The following is a 27,380-nucleotide window of genomic DNA, read 5'->3' as shown; positions in this document are numbered from 1 at the left end:
AGAACCATACTTCACTGCTGAAAGAAAAGCAGCAAGTGCTGATGAAACCCAATTACAAACGAACACGTGTCCTATTATAGTTTCTAATTTTAATTATTTAGACACGTGTCCACTTGTGATTGACTTTTCAAGAGCACTTGCTGCTCTTATTTCAGCAGCGAAGCATGGTTAATTGACATGTCTTTTAATTATATACAAGTAGCTTCTAATCAATAATTTTCTCCCTAGTCTTGCTCTTATGGGATAAACATTCCAATGAAATGCTAATTATGCCAACTAAGCATCTGCAGATAGTTAGGATATAAGGACATAATTAATGTTATCAAACTAACCACTTTTTCAACGCTAATTAAGATTTGATGAAGCAAAATTTGAATCCTAATTAAATAATTTAAAACTCCATCTAATCATATACATGCATAAGCCAGCATCACTGTTCGTCTAAGATAAAAAAGACCTGGATTATTAAAAATAAAATAAAATCGTTTAATATGTAGGATCCGATCGGCAAATTAGTTGGTTGTGGCTTGCAGAAAAGGGTTACGAGTTCATTTGTGTTAAGTTAAAGGCTCAGAAGGGTCCCACTCCCTGCTCTCCTCGAGCCCCTACAATCCCTCTGAGTTTGAGTGCACGGATCCCCATCTCTGTCGAAGAGTATTTTCGGCTGCAACTAAAAGGCCGCGGCTTTTGTTAAAAAAAAAAAAGGCAGTGGCTTTTAGTTTCCGTTTATTTGGAATACCACTACGTGATTTTATTAATCTACTAAATTACATTAAATGTGTTTGTTTTTTATTAATAAATCTCAAAATATGATATAGCATTAGTGTCGCCCTCTCATACCATATACATGTAAAATAATACATTACGTTACTAGTGTTTTAGATACTCATGAAAATTACCGCTTCGAAATTGGGATTTTATATACAGATTTCTCGAACTTTCAAGTGTTTTATATAAAACTTTAAACTTATACTGGTTGACTTTTATTTTTTATGTTATCAACATCAGAACATTCTTGTTTCTGCTGGGTCTTTAAACAATGCAAACCTGCAATCAATCCTGCAAGCCTGAAACAATTTAGCACATTTAATAGAAAATAACTCATAGCAGAGAGAAGGAAAAAAAGAATGTTGTATGATCAATGAGAAAAACAAAATATCGAGAAGAACTTACCTGCAACCGGACGCCATTGTAATTGTATTTCAAACCAATCAAGTATTTGATTGTTTCGGGATACCGCCACAATTGCATCTAAGTTTTAGGTAATCTTTCCGTAATAGTGGAATGAGTGGTGGAAGCAACATTTAAGAATTGGGTATTGAATAAGTCTGCTGTTTTGGGTAGATTTCAAGTTTAAGGTGCTGGGCGTTGAATGAGTCCCTGTGGATTAGGTGTGTTCAAATGTTGGTGGTAGTAGGTTTAGGAGGGCAGATGCTTGAGTAAGATAATTTGGCTGTGCTAGGGAGGAAGACATACTTTAGACAACTTGATCAAATTCTTCTACCTAATCTGGCTGTGCTAGGGAGCTCGGTCATGACCAATCTTCCCGAGGGGCTGCATCGAAAGTTCGAAACTATCAACGATATCAACTCAACACGTAAAATTGAATCTTCAATTCAGAATGAGATACATATGTTATTAGAGACGAAAAATTTCATCACCATTCAAAGCTTTTGTAGCGCAAGTACCGAATACACCTAGATAGTCATAGACAAATAATTCTTCTTCTTTTGGTGTTCCACGAAATCTCTAGAACGTGGGGACTTTCAGAAAACTCAAACAAGAGGCCGGCTACAAAAGCAACTAGATTACCATTTCCATGTCTTTCCACTGTTATCATCTAGAATAGTAGTACCAGTCGCTAACATACGTAAAAAACAGATAGCAGCATATACCTTTTAATGTACCAACTGATATGACAACGTTCTCTGGCCTTTCACAACAAACAGAATGCAGCAAAAACAAGCAGTACTAGGCACTTCAGGTCCCTCTCTTAGCCAAATTCCAGCTCAAAGTAGAAAAAACTTAATTGTACCTGGAAGCTTGTTAAGCTATAGGATGGCTAGAGGAAGTCACATGTAGCAAACGTCAGCGCTTAATCAATAAAATTTAAGACAAACAAAGAGATGACAACGGGGTAGGGTTGAATTATGAACTTAACCACTTTAACATCATCATGAAATATAGCCGTCTATATATTGCAAAACACAAAATTGACAAACAAAACCAGATAAACTCTTTGAACCAGTTGAGCAAAACATGGGGAATAGGCAGGTTAAGCACACATGATTTGACCTTTAGACGGCCATGAATGATATCTGATAGCAAGGAGATCGAAACCAGATTTCACTCTAAACATGCCAAGCTAATACAGGTTGACTTCTCCAATTCACCTGCTTAAATGCCAGCTAATATACAAAGATAGGACTTCTGTAAACGTTGGCTAACAGATGAGTCAGTTGTTACAAATGTATCTTAAACCAGCAAAGCCAGTGCGAAGTGAAGCATTTTGGTTCAGTATGGAGCACATTAGTTATCAAAGAGTTGTATAGCAAAAAAACGAATGTCACATCTTAATGCTTATCTTGTAACAAACTCATTTTACTAAAACTTCATGCCATAAACATCTCCAACGAACCTGAATATTTCGTAATCAAAGTACCTTTCATTACTTAGTGCATCAAGTCCGACCATATCTAACACTGTACGATTAAGGATCACTAGTGCGGATACATGATTAATAAAGAGAACTTCGATAAACATAATAGCTTGGTTCCGATTTGTTGAACAATTGTTTTAATATATCGCATTTAAAAGACACAATGACTGCAAAAAATGATGTAACACATTGTGATTCTATGAACTGCAACTACTTAAAGCAGTCGATTTTCCTAAGTTCTAAACTTCACATTCCAATTGCCACAAACTAAACAACTTCCTACAAAACAATTAGAACTTGGATTATTGCGTTCATTGTTCCACATGCGAAACTAATCCATTCAAATTGAACAATTTATAACTAAAATTAAACTCGAAAAACACAAATTCGATCCGCTACCACATTTACCTCCACAGCTATATCACAGACCTCTTCTGCTGCACCTTAGCTTTCTCCGCATCGATAATGGACTCCACCAACTTAACCGCATTGTCCAACCTCCCCTCCGCATTCACCACAACATAATCGAAATTCTTAACATGCTTCACCTCCTCCCTAGCCATGGCAACCCTCACAAGAAGCGACTCCGTTGTCTCGGTTTTTCGATCAATCAGCCTCTCCACAAGCTTGGCCTCACTCTCTGCCATAAAAAATATGAAAACGGCCGAATTCCCAAGAATCTTCCTCAGTGTTTGAGCACCCTGGATGTCGACCCTCAAAACGATGTCGTACCCTTTCCCCAATTCCTCCCTAATCTGCTGTTTGGGGATCCCCTTGTAGTCCCCGTACACCAACGCGTACTCCAGAAGCTCGTTCCTTTCCACCATTGTCAAAAACTCCTCTTTACTCACAAAGTAGTAATCTTTGCCGTGAACTTCGCCGGGCCGCGTTGGGCGGGTCGTCGCCGTCACCACGAAATGCAAGTTCTCGTTGGAATCCTTGAGCTTTTTTATGACGGCGTCCTTCCCGACGCCGCTGGGGCCACTGATGACGATGATTAGGGGTCTGGGGCTGGGACCAGAGCGGCTCGGAGCTGAAGGCCGAGCCCAGAGAGGCCTCCAGAGCGCGGAGGAGCTCGGAGCGGTCGGCTCTTTCGATGTCGGGAATGGGAACCGAACCGGGTCGGCGGGCGTCGCCCATATGGGAGGATAAGGATCGGGTGTTGGGGGGAAGTGACTGTGAGGGGGTGGGTTTCGGGTAGGGGCGGAGGAGGGAGTTGGGGGTTTGGAGGATTTTGGGGCGGAGGTGGAGGAGGGGAGGAGGGGAGGAGCGAGAGAGTGAGGTGGCGAGGAATCTGCGAAACATTGAGAGGGAGAGAGAGAGAATGTGGGAGTGTTCGAAGCTCTGTGGTTATCGGATAAATTAAGCTCTCTGGTAATCTTAATTTTCTCTAAATGGAGGCAAAAATGATGGTGGGGGGAATGTTCGAAACTCGGTCCTCGGGCGTGGGTTAATTGCTTAATGCCACTAAAACTAAACATTTCATTATTCGTTTTTTCTAATTGTGAAAAGATTTTTACAATCAACAAGTGACTGATTGAGCGCTTGAATGTGTACATATAGTACGGCTAATCCATAAAACAAGTGTAAAATTCCGTTGGAAATGTTCTAAAATCCCCCCAGAGGTATGAGCAGATAGCTGACTTGGAATTGGACCACAATAAAAACAATAATCCAAAACAATTCAGTTCGTAGCATTTAATGCATGAAGGAAAGCATTTTCCAAGTTTTGGCCATTGTTTGCAGTGTGTAAATAGTACTTGATGTTTTGCAAAGCTGTGATTAGCATTGTTAGTGAGCAATGCAAAACAACGTAATCGTTGGGCCTGGATTTCGACATTGTCGAGGGTGAAAGACATAACTGAGTAGGTTCAACTTTTGAATGTTGCAGACTACTACCTTAAAGAAGTCTTTTAGAGGCATCAGACAACCTTAAAGACGATTGCCTTTTAATATATGTCGTGTTGGTGTTGTTGAGACGAAGCTGAGACGAAGACTGAAGGACCCCAAAACCAACCATTGCTTGAAGGCGATCAGTCGGTAAGAGCTACTAATTAATGCCGGTGATGCGAGGGTGGTGCAAGGGTTGTCCTAGACGCAGACCGGCCTATCAACTAGATATATAGCATGAAACAACAACCCTAGCTAATTGCTCTCCGGGGAAAGAACAATTCCAAATTCAACACACACGATCAAATTGCAACATTCTTCCTTCAAAATTAAAAAAGTATTCCATAGTAAGAAAATGAGTGTCAAATGTTTTTTGGTATTCAAGCAGTACTTCACGTGTCATAAAAGAAGTAGAGAGATTCATAAAAGTATAACATTTTTCCTCCACTTGTATTATGAAATGTGGAGCACCTCTTGAATACCTAGTACTTTAAAAAATGTGATGCTAGAGAGGCTATCTATTTAAATCATATTTTATAAACCACATTATGTGGCAGTTGATTGTTGGGTTCTTTGATTAAATCACTATAGAAATGAGAGTGATGCTAAAGAGATTATCCACTTGAAGTCTTGGACCATATTTTGTAGACCACATGATATGGCAGTTGATGCTTGACTGCATTGTTATATCATTGAAGGAGGAATCCAACCATGAACCGCTGCATCAAGTGGCATACGGGTCTTGTAACTCGTGGATCCAAAGTGTATAATCTGACCTGATATAAAATCAACTGGTTCTTACTTTTAATTTTCCAAACGATATGAGCTGGACTCGGCTTGTGTAAAACCGAGTCCATATTTCTTATGTGCAAGCAAATCTGGTCCAAACCGTTTAAAGATTGTCTTAGAACTTGTCATTTTATTAATAGTCTAGGATGAAGCCCATGATCGATAATTCCATATATATCAAAGTAAAATAACAATCAAACTTCTTCCTTTAGAACATTTGTTGGTATTGACTTTATAGATGTAATTATTTCCTAACGGAAAATTGTTGTTTTATTATACAACATATTATTGAAAATGTATCTATTTGATTTATAAGAATTAGGTCGTATCAAACAAATTCAAATGAATTGATTCTACTAATAAAAAATAAAAAAACATAAACCTAAATTGACTCAAACTCGTATGAAAAAAAATTCAAATCCAAATTTACCAAAAATAAATCCAACTCGATCTATGTCCACTCCTCTCTCTCTCTCTCTCTCGTATTTTTCCTTAGAAGAAATCTCTTCCGAAATACAAAATATTCACATTTAATTACTTAATCAATGTGTGACATATGTTTTTGGCAGGCGTCGTCCTGTTTCCTATAAACTCCTACCTCATTTCAACCATACAAAAACCTTTACCCCACACGATCAGAATCAAACATTATTCTCACCACCATCCACCGCCAATCCATCACGAATCCACATCACCACCACCGCCATCACCGCCTCCCGCCAATTCATTTCTCTCCCTCCAACCCTTCAAATTCTCTGGACCACCAAATTCAACCCCAAAACCCCCCAATTCCCCCAAGTTAACACTCCAATCCTCGATCAAAACCCTAATTCTAAATCCAATCCAACGGGCCAATTCAATCCAACCCTCTTCACAATTCCCACCCCGAGAAGCCCCAGAACATCAAAATCGGTCCTTTCCGCGCCACCAGCCAGTAATTGTTGATGGACAGAATCAGGGTCCCAAATGAAGCATTAAAGCCCAGCTCATCCCCGCGGCGGCGGCTCCGCTGGTCACGTGCTCGACGTCGTGCACGGAGACCGTAAATGGGTGCCACGAGTTTAAGATCAGTGGGTACTCGCTCGCCAAGGGCATGGGAATCGGCAAATACGTCGCCTCCGATTCGTTTGTGGTCGGTGGTTATACATGGGCTATATATTTCTACCCGGATGGCAAGAGCGTCGAGGACAATGCCGGGTACGTGTCGGTGTTCATAGCTCTGGCGAGCGAGGGCACCGATGTCAGGGCTCTGTTCGAATTGACGCTTTTGGATCAGAGCGAGAGGCAGCGGCACAAGGTGCATAGCCATTTTCTGAGGATGCTTGATGGCGGTCCTTATACGCTTAAATACCGGGGAAGCATGTGGTATGTATTCTGAAATTACTGTTTTGATGTATAATTTTGTATAAGTTGTATGTTTATATGTGTGTATTGGATTCTGATTGCATATTGTGTGTATAAAAGTGTGAAACTTTTCATGGAATTGGTTAAACTTATGATGATAGGTGTGTCTTTGATATGAAATGTTGTTGCTTTGAAGTTTAATCATTTTACTTCGACTTTGACCACAAACTTAAAGCTCCTTGAATGCAATTCGGAGATAAAATACCGTGTGTGTGAAATGTTTAAATGTAAGATAGTGTTATTCACACACCCATTTTTACCTCTGACTCACCCTTGTTAATTTTGGCCATTGATATTCTTCAATTTATTGGATCCTGGGGTGTGTGAGAAGTAAAAAATGGGTGTGTGGATAGCACTACTCTAAATGTAATGAAAGTAAAATAAAAAAAATGGTATTATCTTCTATTATATGTCTCTAACCATGCCTGACAACTCGGTAACTCCTTAATGTTTTGGCAAAGCTGCCATCAGCATTGTTAGTGAGCATTGAAAAACAACATAATTGTTTGGGCCTGGATTTCCGCAAATAAATAAGCTGTTCTTTGCCTTGTCATTACAATATATACAACATAAATTGTTGCCTGTACTGTTTTGGATGAAAAACATAACTGAGTAGGTTCAACTTTTGGATGTTGTAGGGGTTATAAACGCTTTTACAAAAGAAGTCTTTTAGAGGCATCAGACTACCTTAAAGATGATTGTCTTATAATAAAATGTCGTGTTGGTGTTGTTAAGACGAATACAGAAGGACCTAAAACGTACAATATAGCAGAACCACCTTCCAATATTGGCCAACATTTTGGTAAGCTTTTAGAAAGTGGAAAGTTGACTGATGTAAGTTTCAAAGTTGACGAAGAAGTATTTGCTGCCCACAAAGTGGTGCTAGCAGCACGCTCGCGTGTCTTCAAGGCACAACTTTTTGGTCCATTAAAAGATAAGAACACTGATTCCATAATAGTTGAAGACATTGAAGCTCCCGTATTTAAGGTTCTCTCTCTCTCTCTCTCTCTCTCTCTCTCTCTCTCTCTCTATGTGGGTTTGTCTGTGTGTGTGTGTGTGTCTGCGTGTGTGCACGAGCCCGTGCCCCTGCGTGTTTTGCTTCCCTAGAAAGAAGCATTAAGAGGTGTAAACTGTTAACATCAATGGGGTGTGTAAGATGCACTGATTTTTGTTTTTGACGCATATGGCGGAGAAAATATTTCAAAATTTAACAGAAGTTTGATTTTCCTGAATGAAGTGTTCATGTTGTGGTATGAAGTAGGACATTTCTATAGGAAGCACGAATTTGGAGATCATACACATGAATTTTTCTGTCTTTATCACCAATTTCGTAAAGCTGCTCATGCTAGTTTTTTTACGACTTTACTTTATTGTTTATATATGGATTGGTGAGTAGGCTTAGGGCTAAATACTCTCTCTTCTTCATGTTCAAATGACAATCATATGATAAAGGGGATGTCATTTTTGTTTATTAGCTTTAGAGTGCAGGCTTCAATATGTTCAGGAGAATTAGGTCCCGTTTTGGCTGATTATATGGTACCTATATTACAGCTTTTCTTTTGGACTATAAATGTAAGTTTTTATTTGCTGAAGGATAAATAATTCAAGTAATGCAACCTTCAAGTGTGTATCTGATTTTGGCTAGTGGCAGCCAGGTGTTTTGTTTTTGCATTATTGCATTACTCAACTATGAAATGCATGTTTTAAATTATTCAAATATTTAATGGAAACGTATTTACGAAGTATTTCTTTGTGTTGCTTCTGTCTTTGCTCTTTTACTGCATATTTAGCATTAGCATTGACAATACCCTGTTCCCTCTTCAATACATCTTTTATTCCCAGAAAACGGTTGCTAATAGTTTGATTGATTTCTGTTATTCAAGTAAAGGGAACATATGAGCTTGATTGATTTCTTGTTTTGGATGTCTGCAGGCATTACTCCACTTCATCTACTGGGATTCTCTACCAGACATGCAAGAGCTTGTTGGGCCGCTAAATTCAAATTGGGTGTCTACAATGATGGCCCAACATCTGCTGGCAGCAGCTGATCGCTATGCCCTCGAGAGGCTCAAGCTGATGTGTGAGGCTAAACTTTGCGAAAATGTTGCCATAAATAATGTTGCAACAACGTTAGCCTTGGCAGAGCAACACCAATGTGAACAACTTAGAGCTGTATGCCTCAAATTTATTGCAGTGCCTGAAAATTTAAGAGGTATACTTCTTTCTTTTTTTTTTTAACCGATATGTTCTTACTGTGTTAATATTTCTAGAGCTATTTTTTTAAAATAGAAAAATCGTCCATTGTTGGTCTACCACTGTTCCTTGGTTCTTCAATGTCTTTTTCTTCAGTTCAAATATGAATGATGTGGAGATGAGATCAGAAAAGAGTCAAATCTGGTGGGAGTGGGGAAGTTTTGGCTTGCAGTAATTTTCTTGAGGGTCTTCGAGGGGTGTAATCTGTTTTTATGAACTTCTTTCCTGTTCTATCTCCTTTTTTGAGGAGTGTAATCTGGTTTTGATGAACTTCTTTCTGTTCTATCTCCTTTTTTATCTGTAAAAAAGCTTGTCTTTGTAATTTAAAAAATATTTAATTCTTTTGTGGGCCATTGAATAACACTCGAGCAAACCAGGTTCTTGAGTAGATTTTCAATAAACAAACCTAAAGTTACCTTTCTTTCATTTTAAATATAGAATCAGTTATTGGTGTTCAATGAGTCGCTTTAAAAGACTTGTGGTTGTGGAGGGGACTTCCATTTTGGTGTGTTTTGGGTTTGGTTTGGAATTAAAGATGCTTCACTTGTTGGTTGGAAAATGAGAACTTCTCGAGCATATGTTTTTCTTTTCATTTACTCTTTAATTAACTCATGGTTTAATGCGGATTGAATGTATGTGTTGCTGTCCGTTGAATAACTTTATATTGACAAGAAAGGTGGTAAATTGTTTTCAGCTGTGATTGAAACTGATGGATTCAAGTACTTGAGGGAAAGCTGCCCTTCTGTCATCACTGAGCTACTGCGTTACGTTGCAAGTATTGGTGAGCATTCTTTTGTTACTTCTGGGTACGGGAAAGGGAACTTATCAGACGGCACTGATGGGAACGGAAGGCGGGTTAAGGCAAGGTTGTATTGATTTGGAAAATAAGCCATTAGAATAATAAAACAAAAACGAGAGTTTGGTTCATCTGTTTTTTCTTGTTTGATTGTAATATCTCGTGTTGCCAAGGATTTGTTTGCGATGTAGTTTGTAAACCTCTGTTGATGGCTGGCTATAATGTGTGTGCATTTTTTCTTGGTCCAGATTGGAGTTGTCGTTTTTAATATTTTATAGATAATGAAAGATCGCAGCATCTTTACTCGTATAGACAGGACAGGACGCTTGATTATATATATATATATATATATGTATCACTTGTACTCATTTTCTTCCAACTTTGATACAATATATTTGACATATTGATTCTATTGTGTGAGGATTCATCACTTAGAGATTAGAAAATGGAGATCAATATTATGTTTTGCTAGAGGAGATCAAAGTTGAAGAAATTTGGGTACAAGTGAGGTTTTCTAAGATCGTTCCGACTCCAAGAATTTGACAGAGTACAATTGATCAAAGGGCAAACACGTCATTCACGTGAGTTACATATCATTCACGTGAGGTTAAATCAAAGGTCAAACACGGAAAATCAAATACGAAAAATTGTATCAATGGTCTCTCAACTTTACTTCAACTGGAGAAATCGGTTCTTAACTTTAACCCAATTTGAGCAATTATTCCTCAACTTTAACATAATTGTAGCAATGGTCCTTCTCACATAACTTATTTTGACACAATTTTGACGGAGTTGACCAAAAGGACCATAACTACACATTTTAATGAACCGAGGGGCCAATAGTATTGAATTTTTAGTTGAGGGACCATTGTACCAATTTGATTAAAATTATAGGACCATTACTCTAATTTACTCTTAGAATAGGACTGGAATAAATTTGGGAGGATCGGATGGGATATGTTTTACGAATGAGTAATTATCCAACAGTTCAATTATTATCGAGTCTTAGACACCAGACGAGCCCTTAGCATAAACTGAATCACAATGGACAAAATGAAACAGTTCATCGTGAGGATCAGGTTTTTTTAACTTGCATTTATTTATGGTCTTCAACACCTTCACAATGGTTCAACACTGATAACGAAAGGAAAATGATTTTCACACTCCATTTTTTGTGGCGGACTTGGGTGCATTGGCGCATGCATGAGAAACTGAAGCACTCAACCCAATTAACAAAGCAAAACACGTTTAAATTTGCCAGTAAAGTAGCACAAAACCAAATCAGTTATCGCCATAGATGTCCAAACATGATCAAGGAAAGGAGCGTTAGAGAGACCATTATTTCAAGTAGAAAATAATACAAGGTGAATATACAAACACTGATGTTACGCCATAAAGGATGAAACGAAAAATTACCCTAGTTACTGAGCGATGGAACGAATCGGGTACGTCAACGCATCACTTAGCATTCTTCCTCCAGTGGAGATTGAAAGGCCTCAATCTTTCTCGCGCAGATGTGGCACTATCCGGAACTGGCATTCAAACTACTTAAATCGATGAAGTTTCAATTAGTGATGGATCGATCCCGGTTAGTATGCGGTGGATAACTGCTCCATCTAACATCTGTTACGGTTAGCGGATTCCACCATATAAACCTGCCATGGAATCAGTACCATTGGCTACCAGATCCACCCTGAGCAGCAGCAACTTTCCTTGGTATGTACTGAGGAGGCTTTGGCTGCAGCCGGTTGGAACCTTCAACGCCTTCACAATCTCCCCTCTCATTTTTACAGGGCATATTTCTTCTAGGATATGAAGCTGCACTTGCAGCAGGATATTGAGTTGGAGCAGCTGGATTCCTCATCACCCTTCGCTGCTCAAGAGCCTCTGCTGCAGCTGCTGCCCCGCAATTATTAAAGCGTAATACTGAGCCCACAACTTTCCCAGGCCTTGCAGCTCCTGCATCAAAAAGCAGCATTGTAAGTAAAAAAAAAAAAAAAAAAAAAACCAAAAAAGCAAAGTGACAGCAGTTTAAATAGATAAAAATATAACTCAAATTTTAAAACGCAAGAGTAGGAATAGTGGGAACAAGAGAAATATTGCAAGTGCATTTGGAGTGTGAAAAAGCAGACACCCTAACAACAACAATTTGTAATTTATTGTAATCATGTCTGCACCTTGGATGGTATGAGGAACTTGAATTGGGTGCCTTGTCGTAGGGATCCCACTGCTCCTGTCTGTCTGTGGCTTCTCAACTTCTTTGATGCAGCATCTTGAGAGGTCATCTGTGACATCTGTTGAATGCTGTACTGGGTTATCTGAATATGAAACACATGCCCTGCAAGCACAAATTTTAGTCAATACCCAGATTTTGAAATCAGATTAGCACAAATTTCAGTCAATCCCCAGATTTCGAATTCAGATTGTGAGCAATTAGACAAGAATGCTTATAAAATTTACAGGTGATGCTTAGAAAACAGATGGTACAAGGGATACCTGGGCAGTGATGCATGTGTTCTTTCAGGCGCAACAGCTGTTGTGCCATTTCCGTAGTGCTCCTCAAGATAAGTAAATTGTTTCTTGAAATGGTCAACAGCACTGTGTTGAAAAAGTAAGTAAATTAAAAATTAAGATAAAGCCTTCTCCTTTGAAGAGCAATAAAGCTTGCAAATCAGAGGAAACTTGGTTTGCATGCTCTCCTGGTAGTTTGCATACTGTCCCGGTGGTTTGCATGGTATTCTCCCACCAAATTTGATATTCAAGGTTTAGCAACCCAATCAAATACTTGATTACATGAAATCAACCTAAAATCTGTTAATATTGTGTCTACTAACATTATAATGCCATATTTCTTGCTTTTTTCAAGATTGTACGACGTACATATCTATCTTACTTGTATACCGACTCCTGTACCTTACATACACCCTGCTTCCAGAGCAAACAGTGATGGTTCCTGAGACTGACAGTTCACTTCACTACAGTGGGAAACTCATTAACTAAATAGGCTTCAAGTTGCGGATTTTAGCTTTCTTTGTTTATACCTTTAGAAGTGATAACACATACATTATTCTTATGGAAACCTGGAACAGTGTTAAAGTTTGTTTAGATCCTCATTGCATAAACACAAGAGATATCATCTACTTCGCTGGGAAGAGCACTAAGGGTTTTAATTCGAGGTGCTTCAACTTTTCACAACTCAGAGTAACAGTTCTATTAAAATACCCACAATGTTGGCCAGACATTTTATGTTATGAGAAACACAGATGTTAACCAGACGATGAACATATACATGACTACAAATATAAAGACTCTTGTAAGAGAAATGTATGAGTTAGGATGTTTTAAACTAGGTTGATATTTTAAAATTTCGGATGAGAATACCTTGGATACATGAAGCCAGTTGGCTCAGATCCTTCTAAGTACTCCTTCAACATCTTTGGATGGTACTCGAGAGTCTCACGGTAAATGAGCTCTCTTACATCTTCCTTGGTTATCCTTCGCCTCTCAAATTCAAATTCCATCTTGGTAACTGGTTGAGCAGAAGGTTCTCTCTCCACCTTTGCCAAACCCTTAAAATAGGGATCAGCAAGGGCCTAAACGAAGCAGAAGAATATCTTCATTAGCAGGATAATTTAAATGGTAAAAAAATGAAGAATTTGTATGAACATTTACCTCTTCAGCAGTAGGTCTATCCTTCGGTTCAAATGCCAACATTCTTTCTAATAAACGAAGTGCAAGTGGGTCTGCATTAGGGAACTTCTGGGAGAAAGGAATTTGCTTCTTCTTTCGCATACTGCTCAAGTATCTGCGCGCCTTCTCATTGCGTACCTGTTTGATAAAATTTAGAATTAGACTCAGATAAGAGTAGTTCAGACAATGAAATGTACACAACAACATATAGTCAGAATTTGTTAATATTGTAAATAAATATATTCCAGTAAACTGACCCTGGCAATTGCGTCAGCAGATGGTGTTCCCAATAGATCAGTCATCAGATCCAATTGATGAACAACATTTTTGCCAGGAAATAGAGGCTTCCCAGTTAAGAGCTCTGCGAAAATGCACCCTATGCTCCATATATCTATTGCAGGTGTATACTGAAAATAGAAACAAGAGTATCAATGGACTGAATATCACACCTGGAAAATAAAGCAGAAAAGTAAAAGAAACACATCTATCGCAGCGGACTGAGATGGCTATCACTGGGTGACTGCATGACATTACTTGCAATGGTTACTGTTCAATGCTATTACAGGAAGTAGAGGTAAGGTAATCAATGGAAGGCCAAGCAAATTAAGATTTAGAAGATAGCGAAGGTATGGCTCATTCTAATATTGTTTTGTATTGTATTGTGTTGTATAAAATTATTAAATATCTGTCAAACAGCACCAAATATAGAAAGGGTTACAGATGCAGCATTGTTTCTAATGCAATGCCTTTGTTAGCAAAAGGGTTAACAACAGATTAAATAAATTGTTCTAACCATACTGAAAATAAGTTAAGGAGAAAGGGACATATTGTGAGATCTCCACAGGCTAATGTTTACTGTAAAAATGTGAAGTAAATTGGAGAAAAGAAGAGGTGAGGAAGCATTACATGTAATGGTGCAATAACACAATAAAATTCAGTTGGAAACTTTTTAAAGAATCATTTTAGCACACGAAGCTACAACTACAGTACCAGACAAAAAGATCCAACAGCATCCAAAATAATGAAAGGGGTAATGATTCTTTTACCTTTGAGAAAAATGATCCACACAATTCAGGGGCCCTGTACCATCTTGTGGCAACATAGTCCTGCATGTATAAGAAATGAAGTTAGAGATGAGACCTGAACAACTTACATTTTCAGAAAACGTGCAAATCTGATATCATGTGGAAATCAAAGCTCCCAAGTTATTAAAGAAAGACTTACTGTCCAGAATATAGCGGTAGGAGTATCATTGAAAGCTACTCTTGCAAGACCAAAGTCACAGATCTTGAGTTTGCAGTCAGCATTTGCTAAGATATTTTTGGGTTTTAGATCTCGGTGAAAGACATTTGCTACAAAACCAATATATAAAGAAAATAAGAACATGTATTGTCATGATCTAATTTGAGTTTGAGGTAAAAAGAATCTACAGTAGTGCTAAATATTATAGATGTACTGCAAACAAGGTCAAAGTATAAAACTACCTGTGTGTATGTACTTCATGCCTCGAAGAAGCTGATAAAGAAAGAACTGATAATGTTCTGGTGTCAAATCGTCATTTGCTTTAATAACCTGGTGCAAATCAGATTCCATGAGTTCAAAGACAACATAAATGTCCTTGAATTCCCTTCTGGATGGTGGCAACAAGATGTGCTTGATCTCCACAATGTCTGGATGGCGTAGGAGCCTAAGAAGTTTAATCTCACGAAGAATGCGGGTGGCATCCGATACATGTTCAAAGATGTCATTTATTTTCTTTATTGCAACCTTTTCTCCAGTATGTGTATCATATGCAGAGCAAACAACGCCATAGCTTCCTTTACCAATTACTTCCTCTATTTTATACCTACTACCCTCACCATATTCTGTGAAGAAGTCCACATCTGCAGACGACTGCATGGCCACAAACATACCATTTCATCAACACAATACCATAAGACAAGTCATTATGCAATCAAAATGATTCACAACATTGGGTGGAAACAGTTGGTCACAATACAAGGATGCCTAAAAGAGACCCAAAAATCAAATAATTCGTATTTTGCAAATTTAAGTAGAAGAATATGAAACAAGTCAATCTCTACCCTTGTTAGTCACAGTACGAACATCACCAAATCAGGCTGAACACCCACTAGTTATTTTCTTAAAATGTTTCCCTCTACATCTTGACTGAAGATTACAAGTACTTATCATGATCAAGTAGGTAAACGGCTAGAAAATGTAAAGAACAATAACATGAGATTTGTAAATGACACTGACTATTCTTTAGTTAAAGAAAACTTAGATTCCTGGTTAAGAATACAAGAAATTTATGTAATGTATTGTATTTCAGCTTGACTAACCTTTACCCCATGAACAAACCATAAAATGTTTTATGATACAAAACGAAACTAAGCAATAACAGCTTCATAAGACAAATTATAAGTGGGCATTTACCCATACAACCAAATGCACAAAAGCATATGGCACAGAAATGAAACATGAACAGGAACACTGTACAGTCCATATATCGGAACACCACCATAATACAGCAGGAAATAATACGCTAAAATCTGCACCAGCAAGAAAGTTTTGATTCCAATTATCATGAAATAGTTAACAAATGCAAGACCAAATCTTCGAATAAAATCAACTATAACTACTAATATCAACATATGATTGCAAACATCGGAAGGACATCAGAAACGTTTTGCATTTTTGCAGGAATACATCAGAAGTGATTGAATATACCTTTTTTCTTTGATCCGGCTGCATCTTAACAACAAAGCATCCAAAGGGTTTCTAAGCAACAATCCAACAGGTGCATCTAACACCTTGAGTTGAAAAAACCCAGACCCAGATCACAAAAAACAGCAAAAAGAAAACCCAAATCCCCCTAAAATCAAAATACCCAGATGACCAAATCTCCCAAATATAACCAACTGATGATCAAAGCAAAAAACCCAACACAATACCGATTAAAATCCAAATCCAATTCGAATTCGGAGGTTGCAAGAACAAAGCAAAGAGCTTTAGTCCAAAATAAGACAGCTAAAATAGATAGCGGAAGTGTCTAATTTAGTTGGAAACGAAGGTTTTACAGATCACAGAGTTGGAGTGTGACTTGTGCAAAGCAATCGAGCGGAAATAACTAAATTTGGAGGATCTAAAGAAGGCGGTAATCTCTAAAGTTTTCTAAGGAAAATATAAAAATAAAGGTGGATGCTTTTGGAGAAGAAAGTAATGGGTTTTAAAAAAGCATGGTAGAAGTGCCTTCGGATTCAACAGAAATTGGTAGTCGAAGAAGTGGCAGATATCTGAAGATTGGGCTGGAGATTTCTGAGCGGAGGTGCTTTTGGATCTCGAACAGAAAGCGAGGAGAGAGAGAGAGAGAGAGAGAGAATCGCAGAACGGCGTACTCCAAGTCGCAGCTTTTTGGAGCGAAGAGAGAGAGAGGGACAGAGAAAAACAGAGAAGAACAGTAAAATATTACTAAAATGAGAAAACAGCACATTGTTTAAAGATGGCCATTATTTTGCATTATTTTGCTTTCCTGATAAAATAATAATTTTAGAGAGGGATTTGCAAAATAATTATATTTAGGTGAAAAGACCTTTTTGCCATTCAGTTTGGGCTTTTATTTAATTTTTTGCTTTACTAAGATAAATAGCAGATCATCTAAAAGAGGTATGAGAATTGAGAATTTGCCTTCAACTTAAGATGACATTGATCCAAGAATCATGAATTACTAGCAGATCATCTAAAAGAGGTATGAGAATTGAGAATTGATTGATGGCATGTTTACTTGCTCAGAACGAGGAAATCATGAAATCACACTTTTTTTAATTTTCTGTATACTTTTATTAATTTTTATCTATTGATCTTTTTCAATTAATTCGATTCAACGGTCGAAAATTGAGAAAGATATGTGAGAGTTAAAAATTAGTGCGTGAATAATAACACCTTACCCTAAGTAGGAACTCGAATTAAGTTTTGCCTGTTATTTTGGTAATATAAATTAAGAGGTAATTATTGTACTAATAATAATCCAACATTAATTTGCATACCCCAGGCAGGCGGCCCAGGTGCATGCGTGCATCACATGGGAGCTCCAAAGCATAATCTTTTATAATCATGAATTGGTAGCCATAAAATAAACAAAAGTACTTTATCTTTCAGTTTTGTTTTTCATCATTGGAGAGCCGACAGCCAAGCCATAAAATAATATATATTTTTTAGAAAGATAGTAATATATTGAAACCGGTAAAGCGGAACATAAGAAGGAATCACATTACGACGGATAATGTCACATCGTGATCCGGGCTTCCATCATATTTCGGATTTGATTCTACCGTAATACGATATTGTTCGTTTTGGGCCTCTATCACATCCTCACAGTTTTGTTTCTGAGAATTCAGATGAGGCTCTCAGGTGAACTCGCTTAACTTTTGAGTTCCTACGGAACCCGAAGTCAGTGAGCTCCCAAAAGGCCTCGTGCTAGGTAAAGATGAGAATATACATATAAGGCTTACATGATCATCACTCCTGAGCGATGTGGGATCTTATAGATAATGCTAAAGAGAATAAATTCCTAAATTAAATTTTAAACATCAATTGAAGATGATATTAATGATTGGATTATTACTTAAATGTTGATTAATGTGCTTACTTTTTATTTGTGACACATTATTTGGTTTAAAAATTTGATCTCTTTTTGAATGTCTTTGTATCACTGCTTACGAATATGGCCAGAAGCATATTCACGAGAAGCTGGAACGTTTCCCTAGTAGGTTGTACATAACAACCATTTGCACCATTGAGACCCATCACGTGGCCGGCCCTATGGCTAGGTTCCAGATCACTCTCTTGCTTTGGCATGACCAAATGAGACACCCTAGACGAGATATGATGCACCGTATCCTCAAAGTATCACATGGGCATCATTTGAAATCTTATTACGGCCATCTGCTTTGCAAAGCATGCTCCCTGGAAAAGTTGAACATTCAACCCTCACTTACAAAGATTATTCACGACCCCCCTTAAGTTTTTTTTTTGGAATATTGGGGATATTTGTGGACCTATCCAACCAACATGTAGACCATTTAGATACTTTATGGTGTTGGTTGATGCATTGATGCGATGGTCACATGTCTGCTTATTGTCCACACATAACACTGCATTTGCAAAACTTCTAGCACAAATTATTAAGTTCATGGCTCACCACCCTGATTATCCAATTAAGTCAATTTGACTGGATAATGCTGGAGAGTTTACGTCACAGACTTTTGATGATTATTGCATGTCTATTGGGATTGAAATTGAACATCCCATACCCCATGTTCACACCCAAAATGGCCTGGCAAAAACTTTTATAAAGCGCCTTCAAATGATAGCTCAGACTTTGGTTATGTGAACCAACTTGCTGGTATTTGCATGGGGCCATGCAATACTGCACACAGATGTGTTGGTTTGCTTGAGGCCTACCACTACCCAACCTCATTTGCTGTTACAGTTGGTCACTGGATACGAGTCTAACGTCTCACATTTACGTGTGTTTGTGTGCGCAGTCTATGTGCCAATAACACCGCCACTGCATACCAAAATGGGCCCTCAGAGAAAAATGAGAATCTATGTCGATTATGATTCACCATCCATTATTCGCTACTTAGAGCCCTTGACATAAGATCTCTTTACCACACGTTTTGCGAATTGTCACTTCGATGAGACAATCTTCCCATCGTTAGGGGGAGATAAGATCACTAACATTCGTGTAGAACACCGCAAATTATCGGGGATTACTCCCACTATGTCTCATTTAGATATCTGCACCCCTCAATCTGAAACTGAAGTGCGATGTATTTCAGATCATCACAACATCGCTTAAAGCATGCCAAATACTTTTACTAATCTAGCAAAGGTGATGAAATCACATATACCCGCAGCAAATGCACCTGCAAGGATAGACGCTCTTAACGTATGCCGTATCACTGTCTTAGAAGGCTGAACCATCCCCAAGAGTAGGGCAGCTGCACATCCTATGCGGTACGGTACACTGGCGGCTAGCCAATCATATGCTCTTCCCTGAAGCATGGCAGACCCCCTAGTTCAAAAGATTCACAATCTCGGAAGAGGAAAACGACACAAACTAGTGACCCTAGTCTAAATCTGACCATTGCTTACTCATCTGTTCCAACACATGAGGTTATTCTAGATTACGGTGATGTCTTAGATGAGACCTACCAGCTTTTCGAGAATCGAGAGATTTCGATCCATTACATAGTATTGGATAAGGTTTAGAATCTGAATGAGATGATTGTCGATGATGCATTCGCGTATACTGTTGCTTCCGACATCAGGCTTAACGATGACATTGAACCATGTTTTGTTGATGAACGTCAACGTAGAACGGATTGGTCAAACTAGAAAGAAGCAATCCAAGTCAAACTCGATTCGCTTACGAAACGTAAGGTGGTTGGGCCTGTAGCTCCTACTCCATCACATGTGAAGCCTGTGGGTTACAAGTAGGTTTTTGTGAAGAAACGTAATGAGAAGAATGAAATAGTATGATACAAAGCACGCCTCGTAGTGCAAGGCTTCTCTCAACATCTTGGGATTGATTACGAGGAGACGTATTCCCTCGTAATGGACGTCATAACGTTCTGCTACCTTATCAGTTTAGTAGTTTCTGAAAAACTAAATATGCAGCTTATGAACGTGGTAAATGTCTATCTTTATGGGTATCTAGATACAGAAATCTACATGAAAGTTCCAGAAAGACTTCCATTGACTGGTTCAAATAGTTTTATACCACGGAACACTCTATCGATTAGATCGAGGAAATCACTCTATGGATTGAAACAATCCGAGCAGATGTGGTATAACCATCTGATTGAATATTTGAAAAGTCAGGGTTATGTGAATTATGCTCATACGTGTTCATAAAGAAGTCACATTCCGAATTTGCGATTGTTGCAGTTTATGTCAATGACATAAACCTTATTGGAACTCCTGCAAAGCTTGAGGAAATTGCCGTTCACTTGATATCGAAATTTGAGACAAAAGATCTTTGGAAAACTTGATATTGTCTCGGTCAAGAGATCGAGCATTGTTCGGATGGAATCCTAGTACATCAATTCGAACTACACCCAAAATGTGTTGCGACGTTTTAATGAGGATAAAGCGAAACCTTCGAGTACTCCTATGGTCGTTCGAACTCTAGATGCTAAACGAGATCCTTTTCGTCCCAAGGAGGATGAGGAAGAGATTTTGGAGCTTGAAGTTCCATACCTAGGTGCAATTAGTGCTTTATTATACTTGGCTCAATGCACTAAACCCGACATCTCCTTTGATGTTAGTCTTTTGGCTAGATACAACAATGCGCCTACACGCAGACACTGAACTGGTGTTAAAGACATTTTCCACTACCTTAAGGATACGACCGATTTGGGCTTGTTTTACACCCATGAATCCTCGAGAAGAGCCGCCACCTTCCTTGGTCCTCGGGTTTATTCTCGCCTCGTTGGTTACGCAGATATTGGTTATTTGTCTGACCCATACATGGCACATTCTCAAACGGACTATGTCTTTATTGTTGGAGACACCGCTATATCTTGAAGGTTTACCAAGAAAACGCTAGTTGCAACTTTTTCGAACCATGTTGAGATTCTCGCCCTTCATGAAGCATTGCGTGAGTGCTTTTGGTTGAGAGTTGTCATGGAACATACTCAAAGCACTAGCGGTCTTACTTCCATTGTTGACCTTCCTACAACAATCTTTGAAGATAAAGTAGCATGTATCGAGCAGTTAAATAAGGGATACATCAAGGGAGACAACACCAAGCACATAGCGCCAAAGGTATTTTATTCTCACCAGCAACAACATCAGAACATTGAAGTCAAGCAAATCCGTTCCTAGACAACCTGGCCGATCTTTTCACCAAGTCATTACCCAAGTCTACTTTTCAGAAGCTTGTCCAAGGAATCGGTATACGTAAATTATCTGAGTTGAATTGCTTGTAGTTCTCTTATTTGGAAGTTATATCTAACTCAGGGGAGTATCCAGAAGCATACTCACTTGATCTTAATGTACTCTTTTTCCTACGATTAGAAGCATTTTTCCTACTAGATTTTCGCTACATAACGAGGTTTTGATGAGGCACCCATCCTGGGATGATTATACTTCGTTGAGTTCACTACTTTCATTCTGTTTGATGTTTGTTGTAGACAATATGCATTCTTCTCACTTTTCTCCTTAATTTATGGGTTTTCACCTACCTTAGGCTTTATAGCAAGTTCTTTGAGTTTTACTACCAATGCATACTTTCTTTTAAATTTTTGACTCGCATTCACCCGTTGTGCCGACAACTTCATCAACTGTTCTACCTTATCTGCTGAAGATATGATGTGATGTTTTGTTGAGTTTTTATACACTCAAAGGGGAGTGCTGCAATCCTATTGGATTAGGAATATGATTGTGTAAATCCTAGTGTATCTAGGAGTATCTTTGTATATTCCCTTTAGTAGTTAAATTCCTATTAGAGTTATAATCCTATTAAGGTAAGGATTACACCTTCCTTACTACTATAAATAAAGGAACAATGAGGTAATACAACACATACCTCAGAAATTACATCTTTATTTTCTCTCTATTACTGTCAGCCCCCTCCCTCTCTGTTCTAAATACAATTCAGTTAAATAAGCCTATAACATATAGTTCATTTTGTAACACTTAAAATGATGATATCTGTCAAAATTTCTAGACCAATAGCACCAAACTTCCTTTTCTATTTTGATTGGAAGCCATTAAACTTCTTTGAAAATTTTATTTTAATTCGGTTAAACATTCTAATACCAAACCATTGTTGTGTCACAACTTCTTAACTGATTTTTGTCATACTTTGAGGTGTGGTTTTGATGTTACGTAGCATTTAGTATTGTGGGTATTTTAACTATTAGATATAATTTTCATAATTATTAAATCTTCTATTTTCAATTTCAATTGTTCATTTTTTTTGTGTCAGTAATGACACTTATATTGAAAAAGGGACCGAAGTATTGAAATTTTACTGAAATTCTAGATATTGCCCAAAATATTTCCAAAGTTTCAAAGATATTATGTGTAGATATTGCTTCCTTCTAAAAAAAGATTCCCTTCAAGGTTCTACATTTCTTTCTCAAATGCATAAATTTCATCAAATTATCCATTTTCCTGATGACCAATGAATGAAAGCCATGAATGAAGAATGAACAATACATGCGTAAGAATGAACAAGTGGTGTAAATAACTGTTGACCCTAAAAACTACTTAGCCTACGTGGTGCGCATGCCGAATTACTAATAAGTTAACTACATCTTTCGATTGAATGCAGGGCGTGCCAACTCATGGGTCGAGCTCGGTCGGGGAGTGAATGAATGTTGATTTGGTGTTGGGTGCGTTGATGGCTTCTGAATCTTGCGACTGTGATCGAGGAAGGAACACGTCTTAGCTTTCAGGTTTTAGAGCTTGAAGACAAGGCTGCTAGTTATACAAAGTTCATGAATCGTCGGCACCAGATTCGGCGACTGTAATTATATTCATGAGAATATAAGCGTGCCGAATCAATACCAGACTGTAGGGACACAAGTACTCGAAAGAAATGTGTGTCTTGATTGTAAATACGGTTCGGCCGTCTATGTGTCGAATTCTGACATACACTTATGAGTATCCAATCATAAAATATCAAATTCAGCTTTCAGTATTCCGAATATTAAGCAACTTGGTAACACTTTACTTTGCCGAGAAGGCTAATAATATGACATCTTCCAACAAGGACTCAGGAAATCCTTACTGACCGAGACTTGGATAGATAACCAGTCGGTCTTGAAGCAGTGTTTTTTATCCAAACTGAAGATGTTGCCAGTTACCAACACAGTGTTGTTTATCCAAATTGAAGATATGTTGGCAGAAAAAGGGTAAAATGAAAAGATCTTAAGATGTTTGAGAGATTTCGCATAGAGCGAGAATTTGTGCATGGCATATTTGTGTGTTGATTTAGATGGGCCTTGAATGATGCACTCCCCTCTCTATTTATAGTAGTAATACCCACATGCCGAAGTAGAGTTCCACTCGGACTATAATTCCTTGATCAAATCCGAATGGGCTTCGGCTAGTCTTAATTCATGTAGGACTCTAAATCCAACCATATTATCCTTCAGATTCAAACCCTTGATTCTCGGCACCTTTCTTTATTCAAACATAATAGGCATCCAAGGACTCCTTGTTATATCAGGATTCGGTTAGACCTCCTATCCAAATAAGATTGTTTTCTGATAGGATTTGGCCGAACCTTACTGGGCTGGGCCTTCTCTGGGAATATTCTAAGATTCCCATCATCTTACATAATAGGCCCGAGCCCATAATAATCCTCGACCCAAAACTGTTATTTTGGGTCCAAACAGCACCACACTTTGTGGAAGTTATGTTGTCATCAAATGGAATGATCGAGTTGATCGAATGGTTCTTTCGGAGCTATGTGCTTGTAAGCCATGTTGATTCAGCAGCACATTTGGCAGTGGATATACAGTACCCCATTATTCTATAAAAACCGTTATACGATAGTATTGGATCAACCAAAACAAAACTATCCGCGCGCACCGCAAATAGAATCGAAATAAAATTTCAATTTAAACCTTGGCACTTGAAACAAATCAAAACTGTGATGTGGAGGACAATGTCTGATTCAAAAGTGACTAGTATTACCTTTTTATTCCAAACATGACAGCTAACATGGCAACTCAAAAGTAAGCTAGAAATAGTCTCATCAAGAAGATTACACAAAGGACAATGGGACTTTCCCAAGGCATAAAACGATGAAGTCTACATTTAAAATTTGAACTTTAGGTACCTTAATTGTTGTTCTTTATTCCAAGCAAGTAACATTACAGATAAATTAAATAGATAAAAAGCAATTGAGTACAAACGATAATCTACATTAAGAGGAGAGGAGGGTTTGAACACTGGATGTAGCGGGTCAAAGAGGAATGCCCGAGTCACCGGGGCAATCCACCGCTTCCAAATAAAAAACAACATATAAGAGAATTTAAGGTACTCCAAACTGTCTTCCTAAGTGACAACAAAACACTTCAGCAGTGATATATGGTGCCCGTCACTTGATATGCTCCAAGAACCACCCCAACAAGTCTTGATGAGCCTCCTCAGCTGCCTTGACAGCCGCCGCGTCTTCATCGTTGTACCTCAACGTCCACCCATGTACGAGCTTCGGGAATATCTTCACATGGCTTTTAATCTGTGATTCCATTATGCAGACAGTCACTTACAAGGAATGTGCATTGATCACAACCAAAATCATTGAAGGATATTCCTACCTCAGGTTTTGCAGTTAAAACCTCTTCAAATTGTTTGACGACTTCGGGTGGAGTCAGCTGATCAATCTCAGCTCCAAGTACAGAAATCGGAACCTTAACCGCTGAAAGTAATACCGGGAACAGATCAATAATCAACACACAATACTTTTGTTCTTTTTTGAAAGAATTGTAATACCACATTTTGTTTCTTTTTGCAGCCATGAGCAGATGTGGCGGTCAGGGTTGCGCAGCCATCGCGCAACACAGGTTTGTGCAGCCATCGCGCAACACAGGTTTGTTATCGTTTTCAAATTTTGCTAGTAGGAATAGAGAGAAGTGGGTGCGGAGAAACATTTTGGCTGTAAATACAGAAATCTTACCCTTGATATCATCCAGAGTGACAAATGAAGGATGACACAAAACAGCGGCTTGGATAAAGTCATGCTTCGCAAGTTCAACGACACCCTTGCCTAAAAACAGCACAAATAATTCAATGTCATGTGAAACGACCTATGCCATAATGAACTGAGCAGGAAAATAAGCACTTCCTCCTACGAGACATTGTTAAACTGGAATAGTACTAATAAACAAGGAAATAGATATACATAACGGAGAGCAGGAAAATGAACTCACCGCCCCAACAGAAGCCTACAGCACCAACTGCAGAAACACCTTTACTTTTTAAAGCTTCAATTACCAGTTTTGCATCTTCGATTGTTTTGTCCTGTAGATACGAAAACAAGAGCTCATAACCTCAGTTTTAGCGGCACTCGTACGCTCGACAAGTCCATATCAACTTTTAAAACACCACTATATAAGGTCCTTGTATTTTTTGTCACACTAGTCTCAATAGGTGGAAACATCCAAGAGTTCAAGACCATATGAAGCTCAAAACAACAACAATACTGGGATGCTAAGCTGAAATGAAAATGTCCCCCAAGTTGTACGTAAAATTCACGAATCACACACAGATACTTGTGAGAGTACTTAAATTACAGATAAACAAAATACTTAGAGATCTGCATCAAAACAAAAAGAACCAACCGGTGCATGAGCTTTTATCCAAACCGGTAGAGAGGCAAGGTCCCCATTAAAAGGGTCTCGATTGAAGAAGTCCGGGAGCACAACAATGAACCCAGCAGCTGCAATTTTGTCTGCAAGCATCCTTTACAAGAGACGGGTGGCATTAGTTTAAGGGTATAGGGCACTTTGCAATCTTGCAAACTTAATAGTGATTCAGGTAAATGTCACAACTGTTTCTTCAAACAAAAAAATTCTGATGTCAGGAAACTAGAAGGACCAACTATGCATTGTTATTGTAAAGAGTTGACACAAAAAATACAGGTGTGGAACTTTTAAGCGTAACGAGAGGGCATTAGAGAAAAGTGTGAAGTTCGACAGGTATATGGTAAACAACCTGATTCTGAACTATTCTTCAAAACTAGTGATTCTCTTTACATAGACCAATCATAACCATTTTTTCCTCAAGGATTGTACTTCTGAGTAAATAATTTCAAAATGTTCACCAAGTCATCAATTTAATCAGAAAGTGTTATTTAAAATCCAAGAAAAGCGATCGATTTCTGAGAACTCATCTATCAGATGTGGGAATCAGTCGTACCTAGCCTTTGGAGCTTCATATCCTGCATGGCAAAAACATGTAACATTAACAAGTGGTTTGGTGATAGAACATCACAGAAAGCAACTGTACAATAGAGAGAGAGGCATATGGTTTGAATGATCGAAAATCAATTATGCTATTCGAATTCCCAATTGGAAGCAAACGGGAAAAGAAAGAACAACAATCATGCAAAAACAGAAGAAAGAAAAAACAGAAAATGGGGTAGTTGCTCAGTTAATCAAACATATGCACAGCACCCACAAAGCCAAAAGGAAAAGGAAAATGCCAGATCTGATTGCTTCATCAATTAATCAAACATATGCAACAGTGTCAAAGATTTCAGAAATACAGGCCAGCTTTCCACTACAAGACCTCGATATAATTAGAAGTAGAACCACTCGATATAAGTTATAATTTGTCAATTTTCCGATATGGAGATTCTTGCACCCATAAATTTACACAAGCTAAAAACCAGTTCCCATTAAGCTAAAAACACACACAGACCACTCAAACCCACAAACCCAAATCACAAACTGAACAAAAAATGCAAGCTTTTGAAACAAGTAGAAAAAAGAAAGACTTTTGGAGTGGTGGGTAAGGTACCAAAAGCGTCATGGACGAGAAGAACGGCAAGCTTGGAGTCAGGGGAGCCAGTGACATAGGAATCGAAACCGCCGAGCTTTTCGACGTGGCCGGAGCCGCTGGACGGGTTCAGGGCTGGTGGGTTTGAGCAGCACTCAGAGCTTGCCATGATTCTTTTCTTTTTTTTTTCCTCCGAATTCACAAACACAACCACTCTTTGCCAGTGTTTGATTGAGCTAGAACAGCAGAGGCTATATTTATAGAGGGGAAATCATTCTCCGGCCAATAAAAAAATATGAAAGTTTGGAAATGGTCAGCAAATATGTCAGAATTTGATATTTTGTTGGCAAATTGGAAAGTCAATGCTCCGATATA

General features: G+C 38.3%; 4 protein-coding genes across 4 annotated transcripts; 1 reads left to right on the top strand and 3 right to left on the bottom strand.

Annotated features, from left to right (window-relative positions):
* Positions 1 to 844: 844 nt before the first annotated feature.
* LOC103932102 (guanylate kinase 2, chloroplastic/mitochondrial-like) lies at positions 845 to 4,085 on the bottom strand. Its single transcript, XM_048584220.1, is given in 3 exon segments — positions 845 to 2,062; positions 3,068 to 3,675; positions 3,677 to 4,085. Coding segments are annotated over 2 exon segments (888 nt in total). The 5' UTR covers positions 3,965 to 4,085; the 3' UTR covers positions 845 to 2,062; positions 3,068 to 3,075.
* A 1,805-nt stretch (positions 4,086 to 5,890) lies between these two features.
* LOC103932129 (BTB/POZ and MATH domain-containing protein 2-like) lies at positions 5,891 to 10,038 on the top strand. The gene is given in 5 exon segments (XM_048584466.1): positions 5,891 to 6,325; positions 6,328 to 6,703; positions 7,381 to 7,729; positions 8,675 to 8,954; positions 9,690 to 10,038. Coding segments are annotated over 5 exon segments (1,230 nt in total). The 5' UTR covers positions 5,891 to 6,282; the 3' UTR covers positions 9,872 to 10,038.
* A 982-nt stretch (positions 10,039 to 11,020) lies between these two features.
* On the bottom strand, positions 11,021 to 16,959 carry LOC103932101 (mitogen-activated protein kinase 16). The gene is made up of 10 exons (XM_009341653.3): positions 16,212 to 16,959; positions 14,966 to 15,374; positions 14,706 to 14,833; positions 14,528 to 14,587; positions 13,739 to 13,888; positions 13,464 to 13,619; positions 13,173 to 13,384; positions 12,288 to 12,389; positions 11,969 to 12,129; positions 11,021 to 11,750 (listed from the first exon to the last, which is right to left on the bottom strand). The coding sequence occupies exons 1-10, from the start codon at positions 16,233 to 16,235 to the stop codon at positions 11,458 to 11,460; spliced, it is 1,695 nt and encodes a 564-aa protein (XP_009339928.1). The 5' UTR covers positions 16,236 to 16,959; the 3' UTR covers positions 11,021 to 11,457.
* Positions 16,960 to 24,300: 7,341 nt separating this feature from the next.
* On the bottom strand, positions 24,301 to 27,209 carry LOC103932098 (endo-1,3;1,4-beta-D-glucanase). Its single transcript, XM_009341648.3, has 7 exons — positions 27,027 to 27,209; positions 26,424 to 26,445; positions 25,847 to 25,967; positions 25,436 to 25,526; positions 25,183 to 25,272; positions 24,824 to 24,924; positions 24,301 to 24,744 (listed from the first exon to the last, which is right to left on the bottom strand). The coding sequence occupies exons 1-7, from the start codon at positions 27,172 to 27,174 to the stop codon at positions 24,604 to 24,606; spliced, it is 714 nt and encodes a 237-aa protein (XP_009339923.2). The 5' UTR covers positions 27,175 to 27,209; the 3' UTR covers positions 24,301 to 24,603.
* Positions 27,210 to 27,380: the final 171 nt, after the last annotated feature.

This window comes from the organism of the source record quoted next, unplaced genomic scaffold, assembly GCF_019419815.1.
Source record: "Pyrus x bretschneideri cultivar Hongxiangsu unplaced genomic scaffold, Pyrus_bretschneideri_v1 Contig21, whole genome shotgun sequence".
In the NCBI taxonomy this organism is placed as follows: Eukaryota; Viridiplantae; Streptophyta; class Magnoliopsida; order Rosales; family Rosaceae; genus Pyrus; species Pyrus x bretschneideri.
Note: the sequence above shows the minus strand (reverse complement) of the source record. Positions and strands in the feature narration are given on the sequence as shown.